The sequence below is a fragment of the Eubalaena glacialis genome, chromosome 3, assembly GCF_028564815.1.
Source record: "Eubalaena glacialis isolate mEubGla1 chromosome 3, mEubGla1.1.hap2.+ XY, whole genome shotgun sequence".
Lineage (NCBI taxonomy): Eukaryota > Metazoa > Chordata > Mammalia > Artiodactyla > Balaenidae > Eubalaena > Eubalaena glacialis.
This window is the reverse complement of record NC_083718.1, coordinates 32086485-32094944: the sequence shown is the minus strand read 5'-3', so window position 1 is coordinate 32094944 and position 8460 is coordinate 32086485. Positions and strand designations below refer to the sequence as shown.

Below are 8460 nucleotides of genomic sequence, written 5' to 3'. Positions count from 1 at the left end.
ACAGTGAAATGCAGGGAGATCAGCTCGGTGCTTTGTGACCACCTAGAGGGGTGGGATAGGGAGGGTGGGAGGGAGACTCAAGAGGGAGGAGATATGGGGATATATGTATATGTATAGCTGATTCACTTTGTTATAAAGCAGAAACTAACACACTATTGTAAAGCAATTATACTCCAATAAAGATGTAAAAAAACAAAAACAAAAACAAAACAAATACAGTGAAATGGTGGTATATCATAATCTTTTTGAGAGAGTGCAATGAACTATATAAGAAATAAAATTTAAGTATAAAAGAAATTGTTCCAATTCAGATAGAGGATTTTATAGTATCTAGAATAACAAAGTGTTGAAATGCAAAAATTCTTGTGAGGCTGCTTTAGCAAGGAATAATCTTTAATTTTTAAATCAATTTCTTGAATTTAAATGCTCTAAAGTGCTTAAAACAAATTGCTTTCTAAATAGGTTAATTATACCATCTACAATCTTAGTTATTGCTTAATTTTTAAAAATTCCATCCATAAACAAAAATATTTTCTGTTATTACAAATATGGAGTAAATTTTCTAGAGTAAAAATATAGAGTACTTCATGAATTCTAAACCATTATATAAAAGTAAGGCATGGTTATTGAAATGTAAGAAAAATTTTAGCAATGAATGAGAAGCCAAAGGATTTGAGAGAACTTACCAGAACTGAAGACCTGTCACTATGAAAATTAATTTATTTTTACAGAATTCAGATGGAAATGTCCTCTAAGCAAAGTGATGTTTTACTCTTTTGTTAGCTAACATTTTATCTAGGAGAATTAATTTTCATAATAAATTTAAAATATTTATGAATTTGTTCCCTGAAACAGCTGTCATGGCATATAAATGGGAGATTTGGGATAGCTTAGAGGGAAAATTCTGAGCTGAAAATAATGGCTGAATGCTCTTATGTGAGCTAGCTTACTGATTTAGAAATGTGGAAGCCATGTTTTCTTCCTCACTGAGACTGGTAAGGGGGAAAGCATGGGTTAATTAAGGAATATCTATATTTGAAAGATGATTTTTCATATCAGATGCATGAACATTATTGAGGGACAGTACTAATTTAGGTTATAGTATCAGTACAGGATAAAGAACTTTATGCTTGGGAGTTTTCAGTCCTCCAACTTCATCTCTAAATTCCCCTCTTCTAGAGACTGAGGTAGTAGAAGAAAGCCTTATCAAATTTGTCAACAAGTCTTTCAATTATTTTTTCATGTTTCTGTTTCCCTTTCCCTTTCTCTTCTGTTCCCTCAAATCTTCCCGTTACCCATGGCCCTGACTCTCTGAAATGGCATTTAATGTCTGCCAACTCTGATGTGAATCTCCCTTTCTGATTCTGCCTCCCCTCTCTCACAGTAATGACCTTCTGAGTCCAGAGACTTCACCATTGCCTCAATATCCATCTGCCTCTCACATCTTGTCAACTACTTACCTTCTATCCGTCCTTCAAGGTATCTCCAACTTATTCCTGGATGCCTTCCCTGGATACTCTGGTGCTCAGTTCTGTCACCACCTTCTCCTACAGAACTAATTTCCTGTTCTAATCCTCTGGCACAAGTGTGACTAGTGTTGTGGTAGAACTATTTGTATGGTTAAATCTTATATTTTAAAGTACACTGCAAGAAAAGTCCAGTACAGAACTGCATATACGTGCTTACTTATAAAAACTAAGAGCCATTTTTATATGTTTATGGAGGTGCTTAATCTGAGGTTTAAGAAAGGCTGTATGGAAGCTGTTGATTTATACACAGGTGAATTTCTTTTCCTCACAACTAAAACAGGACTTACTTGGAGTTACCGTTACTATGCTTTCTGAACCCCCCAGAGTTGAAGCTTTGGGAGGAGCACAGGTAAGGGAAACAAGAACCTGGGCTGGCTCTTGGCCTCATGGGTATTTAAAGCTTATTCTCTCTTGTTAGTTGTTTGTTTTTTTTTTTAATTGGTCCTTCATCATCACTGAGGATTGCTAAGTGCAATTTGCAGTTCAGGGTCTGGCTGATCCAGGGATCCACCTCTGATTCTGGTTGTTCATTTCCTATTTCCTATCTCTTAGGTATCATCTGGTGACTTCTAGAGTTATTTTGTTTTTACAGAGGGCTTCCTCCCACCTCAGGAGACCCTTTTGGACTGGCCTGAGGACAATTCCACCATGACTGTCTTTCTCATGCAGCCCATTTCTAATCTACTGGAAGTGTTAACTCAGCCTTGCTTCTGATAATGTCAGGAGTCCAGGCCAACCTCAAAGCAGCAGAGATCTGTCCTTCACTCTCACCTTAGAGCCTTAGAGTGCCTGTCACTAGACAGCCCATCCTTTGCCTTTTAGATTTCTCAGAGAGGAGCTGGACACTAGTTCACTGTGACTAATGTCTCCCCAGCCTGAAAGGAACCACATTAGGTTTCCTCAGTGAGCTCCTGAGGGTCCTTCTCTCAATGTGAAGCATAAATTCTCCCACACATTAGCCTCACCTGAGACTGCAGGTGGTGTTCACAGGATATCAAAAGCTTTATAAAAATACTTCCCCAAGTATTATTCTTAAAATAATTTAAATTCCTGACCTGTCTTAAATTCCTGACATTGTCTTTAAGTGAGGGAGGTAAGAGTTTTCTAACTGGTTTCTGAGCTACTTGTTTAATCAAATATGGAGCATTGCTAGACTTTGCAAGTCACAAGGAGAGTATTGTTCTTCAGCCCGAACTTTCATTTTATGGCCTTTAAGCATACACTGATGCCGTAGAAAGTGAAAGTCCAATAATCAGTACCGAGAGCAGGATTCCAGAAAGTGACAGTGGACTTTGTGCTAACACAAACCTGAGTTGAATCCTTAATTTGATTCATGTTACTGGTACTTACTAGCTGTGACCTTGTGTAGAATATTTGACTCCTCTAAGGTTGTGTTTCCTTTTCTCTAATGTGGGTCTGATGTTCATACGGCCTCAGAGAGTTAGCATGAGGATTAAATGGTATAACATATATATGATGATTAATACAGTGTCTAGCAAGTGGTTAAGAACTCAATAAATCATTCCTAGTGATTTTGTTAAGTAAATGAATCATACCTCAACAGTATAATTTAATGACTTTGTTCTATAAAATGGGAAGAGTCCATCACTCTGAATAGTTAGTTAAACTCTAGCTCATTCTCTTCTACCCTTCTCTTTTGCCATTCAAGACTGCAACATGTTTCCTAGCATTGCCCATGGATCCTATGAAGATGTGAGTTCAATTTTTTCCTTTACTACTGTGGTGCAGTATAAATGTGATGAAGGATATGTTCTGGTTGGAGAAGAAAAAATCACCTGCAGAAATTCACATTGGTCATCTCTAGTTCCTCAGTGTAAAGGTAACTCCACTTTACTGATGGCCCTTGCTAAGATGGTAGGACCACCATGCAAGTTCTGACAGTATGGTTTCCCCCCAGCAAGAGGCAGCACTTAGAAATTTGTATGTATGTATTTATTTATTCATTTCCTGTATTTAATACTTCGATGTGGTACTGTGCTGTTTAAAAAATATGTGCGGTATTAAAAAATATTTGTCTCAAAAATATTCTTCTATGTTATCTTCCAGAGCTTTGTTGCTTTACCTTTCACATTGATATCCCCAGCCCACTTGGAATTCCTATGGGTTTATTGTGTAAAGTAGGGGTCAAAATTTGTTTTTCTCCAATGAGTAGTCAATGAACCCAGCACCACATAAAATGGACCGTAGTTTTCACACTGCTCTACAGTACTACCTTTGTCAATATTCAAGAGTTAGAGATAATAATTTTTAATTTAAGAGAATAGTGAGGATTCAGCACAATTTTAGTGAATTCCTGTGAAAGTTAGAATGAGGACTCATGGAAAAATCCCAAACATCCTTGAAGTATCTGATATCTCCATTAGTACCTGGTTCATGTCATCACCTCCTCATAGAGAAGCTGACCTGATATGAGACCAAGATTTTTTTTTTTCCTTACCACACGGCTAACCGCAACTCAAGTGTCTAATTTCCCACCATTGTCTCCATTTAATACAGGAAGATACTAAGGGCATAAGAATAGAAATTACATAGTTAAGATGCTGAAAAGAGTCAGGTTTTGACATACAGTAGTTTTTAAAACTCAGATTTTAGACCACAATACCTAGGTTTATATCATAATCATGTCACCTAAAAGCTACACAATCATAGACAAGTCACATAAATTGTCTTTACCTAATTTTTCTCTCCAGCAAAGTGTAGATAATAATAGTGTTTTATGTTGATGATAGCTATACATTAACATTAATATTATTGTTATTAATTTTATTGTTATAATAATACAATAAATGTAGTTAAAGAACAACTCTCAGACTGCAGGCATAATTTATTATCAGTGTTTCTCACCCCCCAGTATTCTTTACTATTGTAAGATCTTATTCTGAGAATCACAAAATGATCAAAATCATGTTTCCATTACAGCTCTGTGTCTGAAACCAGAGATAAAAGATGGAACTGTGTCTCTGGACCAGGATCAGTATGTTGAGCCTGAAAATGTCACTGTCCAGTGTGACTCTGGCTATAGTGTGGTCGGCTCTCCCAGTATCATCTGCTCAGAGAACAGAACCTGGTACCCAGAAGTGCCCAAGTGTGAGTGGGTAAGTGGCACACACCTTGGGGTATTCTATCACATTGTAAAAATGGTAACCTGCTCCAGAGCACTGTCCCAGCCAACACTGATGAGAGCTGACTTTTATTGGGACTCATTTCTGAGTTGTTTAAATCAATTTCAGAATCAGCACTTTTACTCTCAAAGCGCATGTTGAGCTCTTAAAGCAAGTTCTAATTCTCTTATTTTATAGCAAGAAAGACCAAGCCCCTAGATAGGAGGGTTCCATAGATCCAGGCCACCCGGCTCCCAGCTCTGCATTTTCTATTACAGTAAGTGCTATGCTTTTGCATAGACATCAGATCCACCCTTTCAGCTGACCCTGAAGAAGTTCCCTGAGTATCTTCTGCAGTGCTGTTCCTTCTCTGCTTAGTTTCATTGCTGCGTTAGAGCAGTGCTGGTCTCGATCTTAGGGCAAATACTTTGCTGAGATGCACAAAGTATCTTCTGATTTCTTGCATCAGTCCTAAGGAGGGTCTTGATACTCCAATTTTATTGTCATCAATAGGCATCCTGAAGGAATCTTATACCTTCACAGTTTGCAGAGAAGCCTCTCAAACCATCCTTTTATCTCTTTTAGGAAGTTCGCACGGGCTGTGAACAAGTACTCGCAGGCAGGAAACTCATGCAGTGTCTCCCAAGTCCAGAGGATGTAAAAATGGCCCTGGAGGTGTATAAACTGTCTCTGGAGATTGAAAGATTGGAGCTACAGACTTGAAGTCGAGCACCAGTTAAAAATCAGTACATTTATTTCCCCTCTCTTCCTCTTAAAAACAGAGAATTAGGTACATTTCCCTCATTAGCAACTCTACTGGTCCTTAAGTGCTATTATTTACTGAAAAAATACCTGTGTTAGAAGAATCTTTGAAATTTTTGATGCCACTGCTAATGTGGAACTATTGGTGGTTTATATCCTATCTCATTTTAAGCTTCTGCTTCCCTAGATTTGGTGGAATGGCAGAAATAAATAATCACCTGTCAAAAATGCAGTGTCTTTGTTTTCACTTTGATTCCCTTGTAATGAGAAATTAGAGCCCTATATCAATCACTTCCTGATGCTTCTCTAATTAATGCTTCCTTTCTATTTTCATACTGGAGCCTTGTCTGAGATGTATTTACACTACATCTTCACTTCCTACTCATCCTTCAGTGCCCAGGTCAAATATCACATCTTCCTCCGTCTTCTCCTTTCTCTTTCTATTGATTACCAATATTTTCTCTGGAACAACTTCTCAGTTCCTCTTTATATTTAAGGTATATTTGGTTTTGTTTAACATCCCCTCCATCCAATAATAACCAGCTTGGATGCCTTTGAAAGCCTGTGTGCAACCCAAGTATTCTTCTTGAGCATGTCCAAGTCTTCCCATCCAGTGTGATCACTCTTTTCTTTAATACTTCAATTAAAATAGCTTTAGTGTCTCTTTTAGGACAGATTTCCCAGGAGCAGACCCTGAGAAGAGAATTTGTGTGCAAGTAATTTATTAAGGAACTTGGAACTTCTCCAAGTTCTCAAAGGAGAAACGGGAAAAGGAGTAGGGTAAGCAGGATGGGACAGGGAAGGCACGTAGTAGGGTGACCAGACAAAGTCAAAGGAAGGTGGCTTAACCTTGACCCAGAAGGGAACCCTGGACTATAAGTTTGTGTACATTTTGTCCCAATTCCAGGTAAATGAACTGGGCTTTCATTCTGCTGTACCAGTCAGTTATTGGTGAAGGGACACCCTGTGGGCACATGAGCCCCCAGGGCAGCCAGCTCTCTCTGTGTGACTACAAAGCTGACTAGCAGCCTGAGGGGAGCCCTCCCAAAAGAGTGGAAGGTATAACCCTAAGAAACCAGAGTACACAGAAGCCTGCAGAGGAGAGCACAGAATAAAAAGGTCTGAGGGCCTGGGTAGAGCTTTCAATGCTTATCCCACACGTGTTATTCTTATATCTCTGGATATTCTGGGGAGCTTTATAATTTCTTATGGTCACCTCTTCTTCCAGTTTTTTGCCTCCCCAAATGTCATTCTCACTCATGCTTACTTAGCTACTATGGCTGGCCTCTGGTTCTCCACTGCATCTTGATCAATTATAGAGAACATCACCTCTTTTCTTTGATTTCTTCGAAATAGCAGTCACATAAAGTTGCATAGCAGACTTTTACTAACGCTCTCAAGTTAACAGAGGGATGTCTGGCTGGCTGCACAAGACTGGACTTTCACATTGAATGTTACATAACTGTGATCTTAAAAGACCATTGCCTTTCCCTGCCACCAGGAACCTCTTCTAGCTGACTTTCTCAGCATGACCCCGCCAGCCTCCAGGATTTTCTGGTCTGATGCTTTCTCTCCTCAAATCACTCCTTATCACACTTCATCTGTTCTTGCTATCACTGCCCCAGAAACCCATTTCTTTTTACTTTATTAGGGAAAGCATTTTAGCAATCTGTCTTTCCCTAGTTTCAGGGATTTCATATCCAAAAATCCATGAATGTACTCAGATAAACAAAGGACTATCCATTCCAGGTCTGGGCGCCAAGCTGTAGAGAAGATTCAGAGGCATCTCTGAAACCTGAGTCTCATATTTCCTCCCCTGCAAGTCTCCATCCAGGGCAGTGTGGAGACCTTTCCACACTGATGTGAATTATGCCACAATCTTTTCATGTGTTAATTCTAAATTAATTACACATAATTATAATTATAGAAGTAATATATGTGCAGGAAAACAAGAATTCAAACCTTACAAAGGGATTTATAAAAAATAAAAGTAAGATTCTTCCCTCTTCTGCCTCAGTCCTACTCTGTTTTGAGTTTTTCTGCTGATTAGCTTAGTCACTCTGAAGAGAGAATGAATTCATATCACGTGACTTTTTATCTCTAAACATATATTTTGATTTCCTGCTACAAAATTGATCAATCTAGCTCCGACTTTCCCTCTCCTCTCTCTCTCCATTGGTCAGTCTCATTTAATTTTATATATTTTTAGTGATTACTTATCTTTAGGGCTTTAAATAACGTACTTAAACCTCTATTATTTATGCAACTTTATTTTTAATAATTTACTATTTTATTAAAGTAGTACAAGCAAATAATTAAAAAGTCAAATAATCCCAAAAAAAACCTTTTAATGAAAACCCTAAGATTCTGATCCACTCAATCCCACCCTTTGGCCTCTTTCCCCCAAAATAACCATTTTCAACTCCTATAGCTCTGTGTTATGATGTTTATCTACATATTTCCAAATAATATTCTTATTATACTTATGTTTATTATTTTTAAACATTATGTATTGACTGATTAAGCAAATCTTGATCTTTGCTAAGCCAACGTAAGCTTAACAGTGATCTGTGAATATATTGCTTTACAGCTCTTTAATTTTTATGGCATTAATAATTTATCTTGTTTTTTTGTTTAGTTTTCTATGTTTCTATTGCTGATTCTTGCTACATGCTCCAAAAGATCTGTCATAGTCTAGCAATCTATTTCCTAATGCTGAGACATGTCAATGCTGTTTTAATTCCACATACTTCTCCACCATCACTCCTGGAGATTTCCTTCCCAGGCTCTCTTTTCAGTGATTCTGAAATAAATGGTTTACTTTTAAATCTTAGGTCTTCTCTTTGCTGTTCTCTTTATTACTTTGATTCCAAGTCTTTGCTCTGGTGTATTTCCTCATTTTTGTTGGAACAGATCCTTCAAAAGGTGCCTGGGAAGTAAATTTTTGAGTCCTTACATGTTTTAAAATAACTTTTTTTTTTCTACCCTCATAGTTAATTGATAGATTGTTTGCATGTAGAAGTTTGTGTTCTCAGAATTTTGAAGGC

At 37.7% G+C, this 8460-nt stretch overlaps 1 protein-coding gene across 1 annotated transcript; it reads left to right on the top strand.

The window, feature by feature from the left end:
- Positions 1–3206: 3206 nt before the first annotated feature.
- On the top strand, positions 3207–5374 carry LOC133086948 (C4b-binding protein alpha chain-like). The gene is made up of 3 exons (XM_061183713.1): positions 3207–3369; positions 4470–4645; positions 5237–5374. The coding sequence occupies exons 1-3, from the start codon at positions 3207–3209 to the stop codon at positions 5372–5374; spliced, it is 477 nt and encodes a 158-aa protein (XP_061039696.1).
- The last annotated feature ends 3086 nt before the right edge of the window (positions 5375–8460 follow it).